The 15,511-nt window shown below is 54.7% G+C and overlaps 6 protein-coding genes across 6 annotated transcripts; all 6 read left to right on the top strand.

Moving 5' to 3' along the window:
- The first annotated feature begins 1,551 nt into the window (after nucleotides 1–1,551).
- Nucleotides 1,552–2,802, top strand: BDY24DRAFT_394499 (uncharacterized protein). The gene is made up of 4 exons (XM_076641185.1): nucleotides 1,552–1,874; nucleotides 1,951–2,471; nucleotides 2,541–2,588; nucleotides 2,683–2,802. Exons 1-4 carry the CDS (start codon nucleotides 1,740–1,742, stop codon nucleotides 2,693–2,695), a joined length of 717 nt encoding a protein of 238 aa, XP_076495227.1. The 5' UTR covers nucleotides 1,552–1,739; the 3' UTR covers nucleotides 2,696–2,802.
- A 665-nt stretch (nucleotides 2,803–3,467) lies between these two features.
- BDY24DRAFT_118925 (uncharacterized protein) lies at nucleotides 3,468–4,285 on the top strand. The gene has a single exon (XM_076635920.1). It carries the CDS (start codon nucleotides 3,791–3,793, stop codon nucleotides 4,238–4,240), a length of 450 nt encoding a protein of 149 aa, XP_076495226.1. The 5' UTR covers nucleotides 3,468–3,790; the 3' UTR covers nucleotides 4,241–4,285.
- On the top strand, nucleotides 4,194–5,424 carry BDY24DRAFT_118913 (uncharacterized protein). Its single transcript, XM_076635919.1, has 2 exons — nucleotides 4,194–5,019; nucleotides 5,100–5,424. The coding sequence occupies exons 1-2, from the start codon at nucleotides 4,292–4,294 to the stop codon at nucleotides 5,260–5,262; spliced, it is 891 nt and encodes a 296-aa protein (XP_076495225.1). The 5' UTR covers nucleotides 4,194–4,291; the 3' UTR covers nucleotides 5,263–5,424.
- A 209-nt stretch (nucleotides 5,425–5,633) lies between these two features.
- On the top strand, nucleotides 5,634–6,845 carry BDY24DRAFT_394494 (cyanase). The gene is made up of 7 exons (XM_076641184.1): nucleotides 5,634–5,770; nucleotides 5,880–5,937; nucleotides 6,052–6,299; nucleotides 6,387–6,433; nucleotides 6,511–6,525; nucleotides 6,608–6,681; nucleotides 6,779–6,845. Exons 1-7 carry the CDS (start codon nucleotides 5,765–5,767, stop codon nucleotides 6,811–6,813), a joined length of 483 nt encoding a protein of 160 aa, XP_076495224.1. The 5' UTR covers nucleotides 5,634–5,764; the 3' UTR covers nucleotides 6,814–6,845.
- Nucleotides 6,846–6,928: 83 nt separating this feature from the next.
- On the top strand, nucleotides 6,929–12,038 carry BDY24DRAFT_394492 (transcription factor domain-containing protein). Its single transcript, XM_076641183.1, has 18 exons — nucleotides 6,929–7,620; nucleotides 7,691–7,714; nucleotides 7,973–8,405; nucleotides 8,509–8,549; nucleotides 8,640–8,741; nucleotides 8,832–8,866; nucleotides 8,963–9,047; nucleotides 9,123–9,338; nucleotides 9,469–9,541; nucleotides 9,619–9,737; nucleotides 9,819–9,835; nucleotides 9,908–9,994; nucleotides 10,063–10,166; nucleotides 10,256–10,438; nucleotides 10,529–10,685; nucleotides 10,775–10,940; nucleotides 11,030–11,707; nucleotides 11,781–12,038. Exons 1-18 carry the CDS (start codon nucleotides 7,270–7,272, stop codon nucleotides 11,862–11,864), a joined length of 2,955 nt encoding a protein of 984 aa, XP_076495223.1. The 5' UTR covers nucleotides 6,929–7,269; the 3' UTR covers nucleotides 11,865–12,038.
- Nucleotides 12,039–12,589: 551 nt separating this feature from the next.
- On the top strand, nucleotides 12,590–15,361 carry DBR1 (RNA lariat debranching enzyme). Its single transcript, XM_076644708.1, has 7 exons — nucleotides 12,590–12,618; nucleotides 12,690–12,806; nucleotides 13,060–13,217; nucleotides 13,329–13,450; nucleotides 13,519–14,438; nucleotides 14,536–14,845; nucleotides 14,938–15,361. The coding sequence occupies exons 1-7, from the start codon at nucleotides 12,613–12,615 to the stop codon at nucleotides 15,258–15,260; spliced, it is 1,956 nt and encodes a 651-aa protein (XP_076495222.1). The 5' UTR covers nucleotides 12,590–12,612; the 3' UTR covers nucleotides 15,261–15,361.
- Nucleotides 15,362–15,511: the final 150 nt, after the last annotated feature.

The following is a 15,511-nucleotide window of genomic DNA, read 5'->3' as shown; positions in this document are numbered from 1 at the left end:
GGGGGGGGGGGGGGGGGGGGGGGGGGTAGGGGGTAGGAAGAGGAGAACGAGAAGGTTGAAGCAATCAGGGTTGATCCGAAGAAGAGAAGAGGAGATGCGAGCGAGGTTCGAGACAATGGGGCGTGCCCGTGTGAGCTTTGAGTCTGGAAGAAACGGGAGAGGAGAAGACGAGGTGAGCTCGAGAGAGAAAAAGAGGGGCAGGGAGGGACGAGAACGGAGCGGGGGTGGGCAGAGAAGCTAAAGACATCTCGTTCTGCCAAAGAGTTATCGTCCGCACGAGGATCGAAGAAAGGTCCCGAATGAGAGGAGACCGTCTTCTCAAAAACAGAGACGAAGCTTAAGTGTTGAAGCTGCGAAGACGTGGAAGCGGTCGAAGGAGAAAAGACGTGAGCTCGACCAACTTTCCTTTTCGACCGTTCTTCCTTCGACTCTCACACGAAAACTCAGAAACTTCATCTATATCACCTCATTCTCTCAGCATGAAGACTCGAGCTCAAGCCATCGCCTCAGTAAGTTCTCGAGAGCTCGGTTGGACTGAGGAAAGGAGGGGTGGGCTCAAAGGAGGGAGGGGAGGAGGAATCGAGCTGAGCTGACATCCCTTCCTTCCTTCCCTCCTCTCTTTGCCTTCTTCTAGTACTGCGTCATCACTCGAATCCCAGTGGAGATCGTTACTCAGATCCTCAAGTTCATCCCCTCCGATCTTCGAGCTGTCTCGGGGACATGTCGTTACCTCAGAGCCGTGAGTTGACCTCGTCTCCTCTTCCAGCTCCTCCTCCTCGTCTTTCTGTACGGCTGATGCTACTTGCACGCGGTTTCCAGGTCGCAGGTCCTCTCCTATACCAAGATGTGACATTCGTTCCGACCAAGAGGGCGAGCTTTGCTCCCCTCGAAGCTCTAGGTGGGAAGGGAAGGCAGGAAAGGGCAGATCTCCTCAGGTGAGCGCGTCTCGCACTTCCTTCATCTCCCTCCCTCGCCGTCGTAACTCATCTCTCTTCGTTCTGGACTATCTCGCTCGGTCCCTCCGCATAGAGCAGTTGGAGAAACCCTTCCAGAGGCCTCCCGCTAACAAGGCCAAATCATTCAGCTCGATCATCGTCACCTCTCTCGGCTTCCTCTCCAACCTCTCGTCCATCTCCCTCCCCTTCCCTCTCCTCAACAACGCCGCCTTTCAAGCCATCTACAATCACCCATCCATAAACATCCTCGAAATCGTCGGAGAGGCTCGAGGATACCAACGCCCTGTCGATCATCTCGACCTCGACTCTCGAGTCAGTCTTCCTCCCCGTCCCTCGATCCTCACCGTCACCAGAGTCGCCACCGACCTCGGATTCGAAGGTCCTACGCTCCTCAAGTCCCTCGTGACCTTCCTGACCTTCCATTCGGTGGTCGTTCCCTCCATCTCCGTCGGTCTCGCCTACCCCTTTCTTCCCAACGCTCCCGTCTTCAACTATCCCTTCCTCCCCAACCTCACGACCCTCAAGTTCCTCGTCCTTCCGGAGGCGTTCGAGAGCGTGATGGATCTCCTCGAAACCATCGTCACGGTCCAAACATCCCTCAGAAACCTGAACCTAAGACTGAGTGAGGTCGGCGAAGGCTTCGCTCTGAACGACAGATCGTGGGTTTCCTTCCTCAACGGGGAGATCTACCATCCCGTCGCCTCGTTCGGAGCAGCTTGGGAGGGTGTTCGGCTTCACTCCGTCGACACAACCTTCACGAGGATCGATTCGGACGACGACTTCATGGATGATCAGGTCGAACTCAATTTCTTCCCGGGAACGACCATCACTCCGGAGAGAGCTGCTCAACTAGGAATCCAGATCCCCTATGCAGACTCCCTCTCCTTCATCGGAACCGGTCTTCGTTGGAGCGATTGGGTAAGCGTTCTGCTGTACTCCTGTCTTATCGTCTCGTCCATCGGTCTGACGCGTTTCTCCTTTTCCCTCTTTACAGACGTCCACGATCAGCGCCCTCAAGCCCGAGATCGACTGCATCTACAGCATCTTCCTCTCTTGCTCCACTACACCCATTCCCACCGTCGCTACCACCCTCGCCTGCTCTTCCTCGTGCTACGCCAAACTCGCCAGGACCCACCCTTCCCTCCACGTCGCGTCGGAGCTCGTCGGCGGCTACGGCGTCGTTTGGAGGTTGATGTACGGTCTGAACATCTCGAGGCTGGTGTTACTCGCACCTCTGTTCAGGAACGGCGGAGGGAGAGTGTATTGGCATTTGGCGGGGAAGGGAGGAGATCTGGTGAATGTCGTTGGAGAAGTGGACGAAGCGGGATTCTGGGTAGATCTGAGGGAGGAGGTGAAGCTCCCAACGGAGGAGAAGTTGAAGCGTTGCAGCTGCGTCGGCTGTGGGGAAGTTGAGGAAGGAGCGGATCCCATCACGGCTGTCGTGGCGTGTGGAGTCGAGCAGGTTCGAGCAGCTCTCGTCGTCCAAGGTTTCGACTTGGACACGTTTGATTCGAGGTGAGTTTTCTCCTCTTGCGCTTGTCCTTCATGTTTTCTTGAGCTGACTTCCACTTTCTTGATTTATAGCTCTCCCTCGTTGCCCATCAATCCAGAGTCTTTCGAGTCGTTCCTCCGGTTCGTCGAACCCTCGAGTCCCTCCTCCGTTCGTCTCTCCCTCGTTGTTTGACGTGTCCCTCTCTCTTCCTTCCCTCGTTTCACACTCCTCCAGATCAAACACGTGAACCGAACCCACCTTGGAAACCCATCGGACGAGCGTCTTCGCTATCTGCTCTCTACTTCTCTCTACGGAATCTCATGTACTTCTTTCGCTTCGCTATCTTCTTCTCACCCGCCTCTCTATCGTAGTTTTGAGGATTCTTTCGGCCTCACCTTTCTGGATACTAGGTCTGTCGTGTTGCCTTCGGTTTTTGTAAAGGGTTTTTGTAAAGGACGGCAAAGCAAACGAGTCAACGAGTCGGGTCCGACGCGTCGACCTTGAATTCGTGGAACAGAGCAGCCCCACCCTCCCTCAGCCCTGGCCAGATGATGAAATGTATTCGCAGTAGGCATCCTTCAACTTCAGTAAAATCGTCAGAGATCCCTGCAGAGTCACGAGGAGCGAGGACGAGATGAATCTGCTTGACGTCGCGAGCGGCTCAGGTTAAAGTCTTCTAAGAAAAGAGAGAGATATCGCCCGCGTTCTATTCAGGGCGCAAATTGCAGAAAGTTCCAATGATGGGATCTTCAACGTTGCTTTCGAAGTGACAGCTTCGTCGGCAAGGAGGGGAACGGGAGGAGAGGGAAAGGCAAAGCTCAACCTCGAGCTGACCTCCAAACGCTCATCACCCTCCCTCGACCTGCTCCCCTTCTTCTCCTTCCCTTCACAAGCTCTTCTCTCTCATGGACGCTCCTCCTCATTCTGATCAACCAGCTGGAGGTTCAGTAGCAGCAGTAGGAGGAGGAGGATCTGCTCCCGTTCGAATCAAGGTGAGCTCATCTTCCCTTCCCTTCCTCTCCTTCGTCTTGCTTTGGATAGAGACTGATCCTCGTCGCTCTTTCCGTTCTCCCTCCTCGATATTTAGATCCGTCTCAACACCTCCAAACCTAAATCTTCCTCGGAATCCTCCTCAGCTTCCAACTCTCCTCATCCAACTCCCTCCTCCTCTGCGACCACTGCTCCTCCTCCTCCTTCCCAACCTCCAGTGCAATACCCTCCCCCTCCCACTCAGCAGTACCTTCCATCCTCTCAAATAGCTTCGTCGACTTCAAGCCATCCTGCTCCTCCTCCTTCAACGGAACCTCCTCGAACCAAGAAGCCAAAGACGGAAAGGAGAGCGATGGACTTTACGCCTTCTCCTTCCTCCTCCCCTTCAGCCCTCCCTCTTCCTCTTCCACCAACAACCACCTCCTCGACATCAAATTTGTATCCACCTTTGCCATCCTCGAACCAGTATCTTCCCATCCCATCCGTAGCAGCTCAGCAGCAGCATCACCAGCAGCCCTCCTTCGCTCCTCCTCCTCACGGCTCCTCCTCCTCCTCAACTTCGATCCCTCATTCCCTCGCTCTCCCTCCCGCTTCCCACCCTCTCCAGAACCCGCCAGCCTTCCACCGTCCTCCTCCTCCAGCGAGCGTCGCTTCATCCTCTCGATCCTCACCGGTCCCTCAGGAGGCCGTCGTCTTGGAGGTCCCTCCCGAGGTGCTCGAGGGTCTCACGGGGAGAGCGTTGGTGGAGAAGAAGAGGAAATGGAGGAAGCAGCAAGGAGTGGCAGGGCCGGGGAAGAAGTGAGACATTTTTCGGGTTTGTTTTCTCAGCGAGGGTTCGAGGGAGGTCGGTGAAATGGGAGGGAGAGGGAGGAAGAAGGTCGCTCGACTTCAACGCGAGGCTTTTCTCGTTTCTCGACCACTGACCCTCCGTTCTTCTTTTCGTTTTCGCTTTCAGCTGGAGAAAAGGTCTCAAGAAAGGTGCAGATGGGACTCCAGCAACGGCTTCTCCAGGAGGTGCGTTCTTGTCTCTTTCTCTTTGCTCTCCCTCTTTCCATCGCGTCGTCTCTCCCTTCCTTCCTCTCCTTCGAACGATCCTCAAACCAAACTGACCTTCCCTCTTCTCTCTACCAATATATTCCATCTCCTTCCTCCTTCTCGTCCATCTCAAACCAAACCCAAACCAGCTCCCTCTCCCTCCCCTTCCGTCTCGACCGCCCACAAACCCTCTTCCTACCCCTCTCATTCTCATTCCCACTCCCAACCTCCCTCCCAACCGGCCTCAACCTCCTCCGCACCCACCCAATACGCCTACTCCCGTCCCTCGGCTCCTCCACCCAAATACTCCACCACAACCTACCTCATCCCCGACCCTCTCCTCAACCGTCCTCCCTTCCTGGCGTTGAAACCTCGGCACTGGGGACTTGGGAGGAGGATGATCAAGGGAGTGGGAGGAGTCAGTTGGGGAGTTGGAGCTTGGATGGGAGAGTGGCCCGAAGGGGAAGGGGTGTTGATGAAGGAGAAGGAGAGAGCGTTGAGACTAGGGCCGTCGCACGGGATGGGAGGAGGAGGATGGGAGCAGCAGCAGCAGCAACAGCAGAGGTCCGAGGCTTACTACGAGGGGATGAGGAAGGGGATGGGTGGGAGTGGTGCTGGAGCAGCAGTGGGAGTGGCAGGAGCGTTGCCTTCGGTTTTGGTTGGATTAAGAGGAGGAGGAGGAGGAGGAATGCCCGTCGCTGCTGCCCCTGCTTCTGCTGCTGCTGCTGTTTCGGTTCAGTTTCAACCTTCATCTCAGCCTCAGCTCCAGGCAACAGTAGGATCAGCTAGTAGTGGGGCAGTGGGAGCAGGAATGGAGAGCAGTGGGGATGTGAAGATGGAGGGTTGATCTTTGCGACACGTTCGCTCTCGTTGCTTCGTTTTTCGGTTTCGATTGCTTTCGTCTTTCTGTACCAGTTCAAGATATACGCGTTGTTTAGCTTGGACTTTGTGCTGCTCTCTCGGTGCGGGAAGGGTTTCGACGAGCAAAGAAGAGAAGATGAAACGATGTTCCTTCCTCGACGCGTCTGCCAGAGAAACCAAGCCTCCGTCGTCGGTACATTTCTCATTATTTCTGCTACGCCTCCCGCCTCCGATTAATCGGTATCTGCTGATCAGAAAATCGCATTCGAAATCGATCAAAAGTGGAGGTCAAAACCGAGGCTCGCACCGAAGACTGCCCCTCCTTCCTTCCCTCCTCTCCTTTGAACCACCATCATCTCTTCTTGCTCTTCTCTCAACCACTCACTCACTCACGCATACACACATCATCACCTTAAACTCAACTTCAAACATGAGCGTGAGTCTATCTTTTCACTCTCTCGCGCTCAATGGCTCCCGATCTCAGCCGAATCGAAGCTCACCTCCCATCTCCTCCCCCCTTCCTTCCTCGATTCGATGAACGCTAGCATCTCGCCAACCTCCCTCCCATCTGCAAGCAGATCCTAGCTGCTAAGGCCAAAAAAGGTCAGCCAACATTCGTTGCTTCCAACCGATCTCACAGAGAAGAAGACCAAAAAAACGTCGAGCTCATCCTTCCTCCCTCCCCTCCTCCCTCTCACCTCCTCCTGCTCTTCCCAGGCCTCACCTTCGCCGACCTCGCCCTCGCCATGGGTCGAGAAGAAGTCTGGGTTGGCGCTCTCGCTTACGGTCAAGCGAAACCCACCTCGGAGGACTTGCAGAAGCTTTCTGCCGTTTTGGGTTGGTCCGATGAGGAGAGTGCGTCGTTGACGGCTCCTGGGGAGGGGCTGGGAGAGGAGTTCATGCCTGTGAGGGGCCAGGATTGGGAGGGAATTCCTAGGGATCCTTTGCTCTACAGACTGTACGAGGTGAGTGAGCTTTGGAGGGGGAGAGGGCAGGAGGTAGAGCGTTGAAGTCGACGTTAGCTGATGGTCGACCGTTTTCGTTTCGGATAGGTTCTCGTCGTGTTTGGGATGCCCATTAAGCACATTATCTTCGAGAAGTGAGTCGTTGGCTTGCTCTGTTTTTCCGCCGTTCATCCGCTGATCAACGCGTCCTCCCTCCTCATCGTTCGTTTAGGTTCGGCGACGGGATGTAAGCCCTCCTCCTCGCTCCTACATACCTTCTCGACCTCCGAGCTGACCAAAATTTCTCCGTTTCGCCTCGTTCCGATCAGCATGTCCGCTATCGACTTCTCGTGCAAGGTCGAGAAGGTTCCCAACCCGAAGGGAGATCGAGTCAAGATAACTCGTGCGTCTTTCGTTCCTTTCGGCTTTTTCTCCACCCTCCCGACGATGAGAAGGCCATAACGTGAGCTGACCAAAGTTTTCTTTGCATGGCTATTCAGTCGATGGGAAGTTCCTGCCTTACTCAAAGTTCTGAAGGCGTTTATCCGATGGCTTGTTTCGTTGGGAGACGCGTCGCGTTGGGAAAGTTGTTTGGTTGGAGATGCTGCTCAGAGCTCTTTTTCGACTCTACACGGCCATCAAGGATCTACATCGACAGATGAGTTTCTTCGACACATAGAGACGTCGAGAGGAGGAGGGAGAAGGTGGAGAGAGGTTGGGGAGGTTTGAATTGGACGTCTCCTTCCCGGAGGAGAGCGTCGAGTCAGATCTGCTGCCTTCCTCTGTGAAGATTTCTTCAAGATCGCGAGCAGAGCTACAGAGGATCGAACCGAAGCCATCTCATTTAAAGTAGTCGGAGTCGAGAAGAACAGGAGAAGTCACTCGGGTCGACCTCGCCTTCCCTTCCGTCGGCGTGTCAGTCCTTTCGTTTCGACCTCTCCTCTCTTTCTTTTGCCTCAAACCCTCCATCTCTGGTCTACGGATCTTCGTGATGTTCAATCCCAACGATCTCTCCTCCTACGCATCTTCCTCTCAAACGAATCCACATCTTCAATATTCGCATCCATCGTCCTCCTCGACTTCTTCTCATCAAGCTCAACACCCCACCTCTCCTTCCTTCCTCAACCAACCTCCTCCCTCCTCTTCACACGCTCTGACTCCTCCAGCTCCTCAGCCTCAGCAACAGCAACTTCCCTCCATCTCTCCTTCTGGATCTACGGGAAAGACTGTCAAAGGGAAGGGCAAGATGAAGGTCAAGGAGGAAAGAGAGGGTGGGAGATTAGACACGGGATCTCAACCGACGAAGAAGAGGAAGAGAGGCAGGATGGCTACAGCTTGCGTGGTGAGTGATCTTGTAGAGATGTACTCTCTTATGAAGCAAAAGCTGATCCCTGGTTCATGTGTTTCTACAGGCTTGCAACACTCGGAAACAGAAGGTGAGCTCGACCTCTCCCTTCCCTCGACCTCCCTCCCTCCCTTCAACCTTCCCTTTCGCTCCCTCGAAGAACGATCAGGAACGATCTCTCTTCTCTCTCTCTGTCTGCATAGCCCCTTACCGGTACACTACTGACACCCCCGCCACTCCGCTCTTTCTTCTTTCCTTCTTTCTGCCATCTCCGCTCGTCCGCTCGACCCCCTCTCAACACCGAATCGATCCCGACCTTCTCGACCTTCCTTCCTTCCCTCCGATCTAGTGCGACGGTGGGCTTCCCTGCCTCAACTGCACCAAACGTGGAGTCCAGGATGCTTGTGTCTTCCCTCCCTCGGTCGTAGAATCAGCCCAATATGGTCCTCCTCCAGCCAAATCCAAACCGAAACCACCTCCTCCGACGATCAGCTCGATTCCTCAACCTCTTCCGACACCTCGAGCTCCTCCTCTGCCTCCTTCATCCAGCATACAACCACTCCCAATTCCACCACCACCTCCTTCAGCACCCGTATCAGCTCTTCCTCTCGTATCACGACCTCCTCTGGATCAGTACGCTCAACCGAAACCTCAGCAGCAGGAGCAGCCTCGTCCCGTCGCCGGACCATCCAAATCACCCTCAACGTTTTCAACAACTGGGAATCGAGTCTGGCCTTCCTCAGCGAAGGAAGCTCCTCCTGAGGCTCCGGCGTACTTTGGTGGTGAGTCCGAGTTCCGTTTCCAGACTTCGTCGAGTCTGCTCCGTCTCGGCTTCTTCTTCCCAAACTCACCATCTTTGCATTCTTCTTTCGTCCCTTCCTTCAGGATCCTACTTTGGTCCAGCAGCAGCTCTCAGAATTATTGCTGTTTGTAGCCGTCGTCTCATCCTTCGTCTCAGGCTCGAGCGATAGCTGACCTCGCTCGTTCCTCCCATTCTTCCTCGACGCGTCCACCAGGGAGGAGCCAACGTCGACGATGCAGGAGGATCCTCGGCAGCACCGGTACCTGCTCATCGACAGTTTAGGACGGAGCTGAGTCATAGCAATCAGGTTTCTCAGGTCAGTCGTCTCTTCGAGTTAGGCGAGCGATGAGGAGAAGCGAAGAAAGGATGAGCCGCTAACTTGATGGCTTGTTTTCCGGTGCACTAGCTGAGAGAGTTTGTTGCTCTGCTTCCGAGGCGATCGTGAGTATCAAGTAGAGTATGAAGGAGAGCACAGTGTCAGAACTCGACGCGACTGCCGCTGACTCGTGTCTCCGTCTTCACTTCGTCTTTTCCCAGCATCTGCGACACCCTCGTCGAAGCCTTCTTCGAGAAATACGACTCCCATCTCGATCTGGTGTACCGGGATGAGTTCCAGACCAAAGTATGTGCTGTCTTCGATTCCTCTGCTCTCCCTCTCTCTCTCGAAGCTGACTTCGTTCTCCCTTCTTCCTCGCAGTACGACGCGTTCTGGAACCGATCGTTCGATGTCGAGGACATTTCGGGTATCGACATGCGTTGGTTGGCTCTGTTGTTCATCGTATTAGCTTACGGTTGCCTGTTGGGTTGGACGGAGGACGAGGGAGCGGAGGGAATTCGAGATCGAGACGAGGGAGCGAAGACTTGGTACTGGGCTGCTAGGAGAGCTATCATGAGTAGTCCGACGTTCCATGGAGTGAGTAATCGTTTCAATATCGCTCGTCGTGGGTGTTCGAGGTCTATCAATGAGGACAAGAGTGCTGATCAGGCGTTCTCTCATCCCTTCCCCCCTCGCTCTGTCCTTCGTTTCACTTGCTCTTTCTCAGGAATCGCTCGATATCGTACGAGCTACTATCCTCGTCACTTTCTATCTCGTCAATCAGAGACGAGCTCCAGAAGGTCAGTTCGAGCCTCACTTTTTTTTTTCTTCCCTCGAACCGATTTCTGACGCGACTGTTTTTCTCCCCGTCCTTCAGCGTGGCTTCTGATCTCGTACGCAGCTCGGTTCGCTCAAGCTCAGGGACTTCATATCGACGGATCGCGTTGGAACCTGTCACTGAGGGAGGCTGAGATTAGGAGAAGACTTTGGGCTCAGGTCAGTTGAAGAGAGAAAGACCGACTTTCGTTGCCCTGACACTGACTCTCACCGTTTCCTTTCTTCATTCTTCATCCTTAGCTGTACTGTCTTGATCGGTACGTCTCGACTTCTTCTTCTTTCCTACTGCTTCCCCTCCGAACAGACTTCTCCTTCTCCTCTGCGCTCAGATCCATCTCCCTCTTCCTCGGCCGTCCTCTTTCCATCCAAAACGACCAGAGCATGGTCGTCGCTCCAGCAAATATTCACGACTCAGAGTAAGCTCTTCGGCTCCCTCTTCCCTCTTGACCAAACGCTGACGGGTTTCGCCCTCGCCGTCCATCAGACTCGACGCTCCTCCTTCGCCTGCGAGACCCCTCTCCTCGCCCACGAAATCGACGTTCCTTATCCTTCACAAGTCTCTTTCGAGCATCATCGGTTCGATGCAAAGTGAGTGCTCTATCCTGGAGTACTACGAGCACCTGGCTGGAAGGGAGACGCGATGCTGACTATGCTCTTTCTTCTCTCTTTCGAACCAGACCTCTGCTTCGGGATCCAACCCACGAGCTTCCGACACGTCCTTCAATCAGACGCAGCGATGGTTTCATGGAGCCAAGATCTTCCTCCTCACTTCAGGTTCGACGAGCCCGACACCTCGCTAGACGTTCAGCTCCCTTGGCTCGTCTCTCAGCGGATCTCTCTTCACTCGAAGTTCCATCTTTGTGAGTATCTTCTCTCCCTCTTTGCCTTCCCTAATCGATGGCAGACTGATTGAGCTCTTCGCTCTGTTCTTCGTTCCTTTTTGATTCTAGCTCGACTCTCCCTCCATCGACCCTTCCTCCTTCGAGCCATCGTCGCGGAGGAGTTCAGTGCGAGTCGAGACGCGTGTGTCGCTTCCGCTTTTGGAGACATGTCCCTGCGTCTCCAGATGAGCGATGCTCATCCTATCACTCGATTCCACTGGATGGTGTGAGTCCCACTCCCTTCTTTTTATGTTCTCTCCTTTATCCGAAGCTCAAGCTGACTTTCGACGCGTCTCGTCTTCTTCGTTCGTTCAGCGTCTCTGGAGGATTCAACGCCGCTTCCATCATGGGGATCGTTCTCATCCGAGATCCATGGGGACCGTTATCGGAAAGGATCCTCAGGGAACTCAAGCAGTACCTTGCCATCCAACGGGACACCGTTCGACGAGAGCATTTCCTCGATGCGGAGATCCGAGTGATCGTTCGTCCCCGTTTCTTCTCCCCGCTCGTCCTTCGTCCCTCTAGTCCTTTCACGACCATCACTGACCTCGTGTCTCTTCTTTTCAACAGGAGATGTGCCTTCTCAAAGCAGAACGAGCTCGAGCCGACATCCTCGAACGACAACAGCAACATCGCGGAGTCGTGGTCGAAGACGAGGAGTACTACTCCGTTGACGGATCCTCCGAAGAGGGAAGCGAGGAACAGCAGCAGGAACAAGATGATGGATCGTACGCCTCTCATCATCCAGAAGGTGGAGGACTTCCGAACGGAATCGGCAGCGGCGTCGGAATCGTCTCGACGAACGGCACTCGACCTCCAACGCCACTTCCTTTCCCTCCTCCTCCGAGAGCAGTTCTCGATACAGCCTACTCCTACGCCATTCCAGGCTACTCAGATCCTCGGCCTCAGCCTCAACAATCTCACTCGTCGATCCCATCTCCCCTTCTCGCTCGAGATCCTTCGTCCTCCTCGTCGGTTCAACAATCCTTCGCTCATCCTTCTCAGCAACACCAAAACGAGATCAACACCATCCCTTTCCCCGATAAACCCTCTCCCACCCTCGCTGCCTACCCACCGCTCGACAGCCAACCCTCGTCGAGTTGGTCTCAACCTCTGGTCCCTTCGACGTCGTCTCAATATCAAGGACTCGTTCCTGGAGGCGACCCCTTCGGTGGATCTGCTCCAGGGGGAGAGGAGGAAGGCGATCTGTTTTCGATGTCCTTCCCTGAGGATCCGAACGACTGGCAGGTAAGCAGGAGTCTCTCATTTTTCTCGACGCGTCGAAGTGACTTTTCGCTCACTTTTGACTTCGTGTTAACAGAACTGGGAGACTCTTCTCGAGCGACTGGCTGGCGTGGTTCCGCTTCCGCCGCAGAGTGGCGGCTGGTTCGGAGAAAACATCTAGGTTAGCGGCGAAGAGAAGCGGAGGACGAAGGGTTTGGGGTCTCGGTTTCAACGATCTTGGGCTTTTGAGATGTACGGTCTAGTTTATGCTCTAGAAACGACTCGTGGTTTTATTGTTTTGTATCTCGCTCGATTATTGAGCTCATGTGTTTGGATCCGATCTATCGATTGCCTGTTTCTGCTCGAAGAGACGAAGAATGAAAAGACGACGCGTCGCTCCGGGAGCTTCTCGTCGGTTGACGTTAACTGTGTTCGAGACTGGTGTGAACAGCGATAGAGTGGGATCTCCTTTCACTACAGATGCAACAGTCTAGAAGCTATCATCCAACCTCGGGCTCCTAGACTACCACTAACCCTTCACTCCTCTCCTCTTCCCGCTCTTCACTCCTCTCCGGCAGCGACGCTCAACAACCTTATCTCCCCCCCGAGATCTTTGATCGAGGAAGGTCCAATTTCGGCTTGTCAAAAGTTCAGGGTGATGGGACGTTGTCAGCTAGATAGAATCACGGAGAGGAGGATCCAGGCTTTGAGGTGCTGCCGCTTCCTCTCTGGGAACAGAACATAAGGACGAAAATATCACAATCAGGTCAAAAACCCTACTGAGAAGGTTACAATGAGATGGGTGACTAACTGGAAAACTTCTCTGAGCTCGAAGGTTCGGCTTACTGGCCGTCGTTTGTGGGCAAGAAGCTCAAAGGTCAACTCTCCTTCCTTCAACTCAACGTCGACCCCCTTTCAAACTCACAACCATGCGTGTGAGTCTCCTTCTTTCGATCGTATACCCAGAAGCGCTCTTCTAACCGTCCCTCTGCCATTTTATCTATAGGTTGCTATCGAAGGATGCTGCCACGGCGAGCTCGACGCGATCTATGCTTCGATTGCGAGAGCTGAGAAGGAGAAGGGTTTCAAGGTCGACCTCCTCCTCATCTGTGGAGATTTTCAGGTGAGTTTGTGTATATAATCAGAGGGAGAAGCTTCCCACGCGCTGTATCTGTATTTGTGGGAGCATCTTGAGCTCCAAGAGGCGAGCTGGGAGATCGAAGAGAGGGAGAGGGAGAAGGAGAAGGGAGGTGACCGATTCGTCGAGCTCGTTTCTTCCTTCCCTCTTTCTTCTGCCATCTCGAGATGATTCTCATCGCCTCCATCGATCCAGATTTACTCATGCTGACTCTCAATTTTGTCCTCGTCTCGCCCAGGCTCTTCGAAACACGCACGACTTTGAGTCTCTCGCCGTCCCTGCCAAATTCCGAGCTCTCGGCTCCTTCCACTCCTACTACTCTGGCAAGAAGGTCGCCCCTATCCTAACCATTATCATCGGAGGGAATCATGAAGCCAGTAACTACATGTGGGAACTGTGAGTCGACTTTCACTCGAGGTATGGAGGAACGAGGAGCTCAAGTTCCGGTTGGCGAGCTCGAGCTCACCTCTCCCTCCTCCTTCTCTTCTTCTCTCCCTCTCTCACCAGCTACCACGGAGGATGGCTCGCCGAAAACATGTATTACCTCGGAACAGCTGGATCCGTCCTCGTCAACGGACTGAGGATATCGGGAGCTTCGGGAATCTACAAGTCTCACGACCTGTTCAAAGGTTCGTCTCAGCCTCTCGAGCTCACCCTTTGCTCTCGAGCTCACCTTTCCCTCCCCGTTCTCTGCCAGGCTTCTTCGAAACCGTCCCCTACGACCACTCCTCCATGCGATCAATCTACCACATCCGAAACTACTCCATCCAGAAACTTCTGCTCCTCCCACCATCCGAACAACCCTCCTCCGACGGACCTCTCCCCTACTCCCCTCTCACCGCCTCTCCCTCTCCCTTCCCACCTTCACCTCACCCTTCCATCTTCCTCTCCCACGACTGGCCACTCTCCATTGCCTCTTCGCCTTCCTCCTCGAACGACGTCGGAGCTCTCATCAGGAAGAAGCCCTTCTTCGCGGAGGAGATCAGGGACAACACGCTTGGAAGCAAACCCTTGCTGGAGGTGCTGAGAAAGGTGAAGCCGAGGTGGTGGTTCGCGGCTCACCTGCACGTAAAGTTTGCGGCGGTCTGGAGGCATGATGTGATGGAGGGAGGAGGACAGGCAATTGCAGCAGCAGCACCGGTGACGGGAGGAGGAGGAGCGACGAGGAACCCAGACGAGATCCTCCTTGACGACGACGAGGACGAAACACCGATGCTTAAAGTTTACTCGAATCCGGACGAGATCGTTATGGACGACGAGTACGAGGATTCGGTCGCAGCTCCTTCGGCAGCAGTCGTCGAAGCCAAAATTGACGCGGCGTCGGACAAGGTCGAGGCAGTCGAAACGCTGGAGGTCGCCGTGGACGCTGGAGCTGTCGGAACGAGCTCAACGACGGTTGCGGCGACTCCTCTGGACAACCCCGATGAGATTATGCTCGACGACGAGGACGAGGACGAGGAGCCTCATCAACACCCTCACGCGTCGACGTCTACTCTTCCCTCCTCCCTCCCCTCTCGGCCACCTCCTCCCGTCCTTCTCGACACCTCCTCCACCGAAGGCCCCATCACCAAGTTCCTCGCTCTCGACAAATGCCTTCCCAACAAGGACTACCTCCAAGTTCGTCTCTTCCCTTCTTCCCTCCTCACCTCCCTCCTCACCTCCCTCCTCTCTCTTTCCTCCTCCTGACCCTCTCTTTCTTCCCTCGCTCCCACAGATCCTCGAAATCCCCACCCCTCTCCCGATTTCCCCTTCCTCTCCTCCCTCGTTGACCTACGACCCAGCCTGGCTAGCCATCACCCGAGCTCTCCACCCGTTCCTCTCCCTCTCTCAACGCCAAACCCAACTCCCTCAGCCTCAGCAGCTCAAGGAACTCGTTCGGAAGGAGATGGACTGGGTGACGAAGCAAGGGCTGGGATGGTCGGATGGGAAAGGGGATGGGGTTGGAGAGGGAAAAGTGAAGATCGGGGAGGTGCAGAGGTTTTGGAGGACGGCGCCGAGTCAGGAGGAGGGAGGAGGAGGACCTGGTGAGTCGACGACGCGCGTTTTGGTTTTGTCGGGTTGAGGCTCGATTACTGATCCGTCGTTCGTTCTTTGCTTTGTTCGTTGCTCTGAACAGCCGCCTGGTACACCAACCCTCAAACCATCGCCTTCTGCGACATGCTCCAGATCCAAAACAAGATCAATCCATTCCCTCCTGGATTCGTTCCTCCTCCTCTCCCTTGGCTCGCAGAACCTGCTCCCATCTCTACATCCACTACCGCTCCGGCTTCAGCACCAGCACCGGCACCGGCACCAACGGACGTTGAGAAAGACGAGGACGAGTTGGAAGTCGACGCGTTGGTTTCGGAGGAGCAGCAGGAGCCAACGAAGAGGGTTGGTGGAGGGTTGAGCTTACCTCCTCCTGTGGGTGGAGGAGACGAGGAGGTGGTACTGCTGTGAGGTGGGAGAGGGGGGATTGATGAAATCCTGTTTGATTTTAGCGAGAGGGAGAGAGAGAGGAAAGAAAGGGGACGACGCGTCGTTGAACGAAGACTCGAACGGACCTCGATCTCTTTTCGAGCTTCATCCCTTTCTGTACCTCTTAACCACTTCTACCAAGTCTCAATACTTGCTATGTTTCATACAACGAGAAAATTACAGGAAGATCTCTCGTCGGGCGAGCCAGGCCAACTCCGACGAGCCTGCCGACG

The sequence above is a fragment of the Mrakia frigida genome (assembly GCF_051309035.1).
Source record: "Mrakia frigida strain ATCC 22029 unplaced genomic scaffold BDY24scaffold_22, whole genome shotgun sequence".
Taxonomy (NCBI): domain Eukaryota; kingdom Fungi; phylum Basidiomycota; class Tremellomycetes; order Cystofilobasidiales; family Mrakiaceae; genus Mrakia; species Mrakia frigida.
Note: the sequence above shows the minus strand (reverse complement) of the source record. Positions and strands in the feature narration are given on the sequence as shown.

What these genes read in the sequence shown, in the direction of transcription:
- DBR1 (XM_076644708.1), top strand. An exon ending in TCATCTGTGGAGATTTTCAG is followed by an intron (nt 12,807 to 13,059) that starts GTGAGTTTGTGT and finishes CGTCTCGCCCAG; the next exon opens with GCTCTTCGAAACACGCACGA. An exon ending in GTCTCACGACCTGTTCAAAG is followed by an intron (nt 13,451 to 13,518) that starts GTTCGTCTCAGC and finishes GTTCTCTGCCAG; the next exon opens with GCTTCTTCGAAACCGTCCCC.
- BDY24DRAFT_394499 (XM_076641185.1), top strand. Translation starts at nt 1,740, where the DNA reads ATGGATGATCAGGTCGAACTCAATTTCTTCCCGGGAACGACCATCACT. An exon ending in GTCTTCGTTGGAGCGATTGG is followed by an intron (nt 1,875 to 1,950) that starts GTAAGCGTTCTG and finishes CCCTCTTTACAG; the next exon opens with ACGTCCACGATCAGCGCCCT. An exon ending in TTGGACACGTTTGATTCGAG is followed by an intron (nt 2,472 to 2,540) that starts GTGAGTTTTCTC and finishes CTTGATTTATAG; the next exon opens with CTCTCCCTCGTTGCCCATCA.
- BDY24DRAFT_118913 (XM_076635919.1), top strand. Translation starts at nt 4,292, where the DNA reads ATGGGAGGGAGAGGGAGGAAGAAGGTCGCTCGACTTCAACGCGAGGCT. An exon ending in GGAGGAGGATGGGAGCAGCA is followed by an intron (nt 5,020 to 5,099) that starts GCAGCAGCAACA and finishes CTGGAGCAGCAG; the next exon opens with TGGGAGTGGCAGGAGCGTTG.
- BDY24DRAFT_118925 (XM_076635920.1), top strand. Translation starts at nt 3,791, where the DNA reads ATGGACTTTACGCCTTCTCCTTCCTCCTCCCCTTCAGCCCTCCCTCTT.
- BDY24DRAFT_394494 (XM_076641184.1), top strand. An exon ending in TGCTCTACAGACTGTACGAG is followed by an intron (nt 6,300 to 6,386) that starts GTGAGTGAGCTT and finishes CGTTTCGGATAG; the next exon opens with GTTCTCGTCGTGTTTGGGAT. An exon ending in AGATCGAGTCAAGATAACTC is followed by an intron (nt 6,682 to 6,778) that starts GTGCGTCTTTCG and finishes ATGGCTATTCAG; the next exon opens with TCGATGGGAAGTTCCTGCCT.
- BDY24DRAFT_394492 (XM_076641183.1), top strand. Translation starts at nt 7,270, where the DNA reads ATGTTCAATCCCAACGATCTCTCCTCCTACGCATCTTCCTCTCAAACG. An exon ending in GGATGGCTACAGCTTGCGTG is followed by an intron (nt 7,621 to 7,690) that starts GTGAGTGATCTT and finishes GTGTTTCTACAG; the next exon opens with GCTTGCAACACTCGGAAACA. An exon ending in GCAAATATTCACGACTCAGA is followed by an intron (nt 9,995 to 10,062) that starts GTAAGCTCTTCG and finishes GCCGTCCATCAG; the next exon opens with ACTCGACGCTCCTCCTTCGC.